This window comes from Lipotes vexillifer, unplaced genomic scaffold (assembly GCF_000442215.2).
Source record: "Lipotes vexillifer unplaced genomic scaffold, Lipotes_vexillifer_v1.1 scaffold591, whole genome shotgun sequence".
Classification (NCBI taxonomy): domain Eukaryota; kingdom Metazoa; phylum Chordata; class Mammalia; order Artiodactyla; family Lipotidae; genus Lipotes; species Lipotes vexillifer.
In genome coordinates this window covers 3,149,260-3,149,978 of record NW_006791954.1, presented here as the reverse complement: position 1 = coordinate 3,149,978, position 719 = coordinate 3,149,260, and the positions used below count along the sequence as shown (strand labels likewise).

General features: G+C 74.3%; 1 protein-coding gene across 1 annotated transcript in view; it reads left to right on the top strand.

Annotated features, from left to right (window-relative positions):
• The first annotated feature begins 257 nt into the window (after positions 1 to 257).
• The window catches only part of NPEPPS (aminopeptidase puromycin sensitive), a 101,219-nt gene continuing 100,757 nt past the window's right edge, over positions 258 to 719 (top strand). The window contains 1 exon segment of the mRNA XM_007465136.1: positions 258 to 502. Coding sequence (XP_007465198.1) covers positions 380 to 502 — 123 coding nt within the window. The 5' untranslated portion in view covers positions 258 to 379.

Below are 719 nucleotides of genomic sequence, written 5' to 3'. Positions count from 1 at the left end.
GCCGCCGCCGCCGCCGCCGCCGCCTCCCCCCAACTGCAGCCGCAGAGCGCGCGGGCGGAGGAAGGAGGCAGCGAAAGTTGGGCAGGAAACTTTTGGGCCCGCCCCCTCCGATCCGCCCGCCCCGCCCCACGAACCGCTATCTGCCTCAATTCTGACCCCTTCAGCGGCCGCTCCCGGGGAGGGGTTCTCCGAGGCCCCGCCCCTCCTGGAGCCGTCCTCCCTCTCTATTGGCTGTCTCATTGAATATAGAGCAGCCGCCGCTCCCTCCCTCGCTCGCCGCCTGCTCTTCCTCGGCCCTCCGCCTCCTCCCCTCCTCCTTCTCCTCCTCAGCCGCTCCTCTCGCCGCCGCCGCCGCCTCCACAGCCTGGGCCTCGCCGCGATGCCGGAGAAGAGGCCCTTCGAGCGGCTTCCTGCCGACGTCTGCCCCATCAATTACAGCCTTTGCCTCAAGCCCGATTTGCTGGACTTCACCTTCGAGGGCAAGCTGGAGGCCTCCGCCCAGGTACGGCGACCCTCGGGTGCCGGGGGCGAGCTGCCGGGCAAGCAGTTAGGCCGCGCCCACGGGCTGGGCTGGGGGCCCGGTCTGCCGGGCGAGCGGGCGCGCGGGCCTGGGCGCTGCGGACCTGGGGCTGGGGGGGCCGGCTCGGGGACGGGCGCGCCCCTCTGGGGCGGCCGCGGGGCGCCCGGCGGCTGTGCTCTGCCCTGCCGGCCTGGGGCCC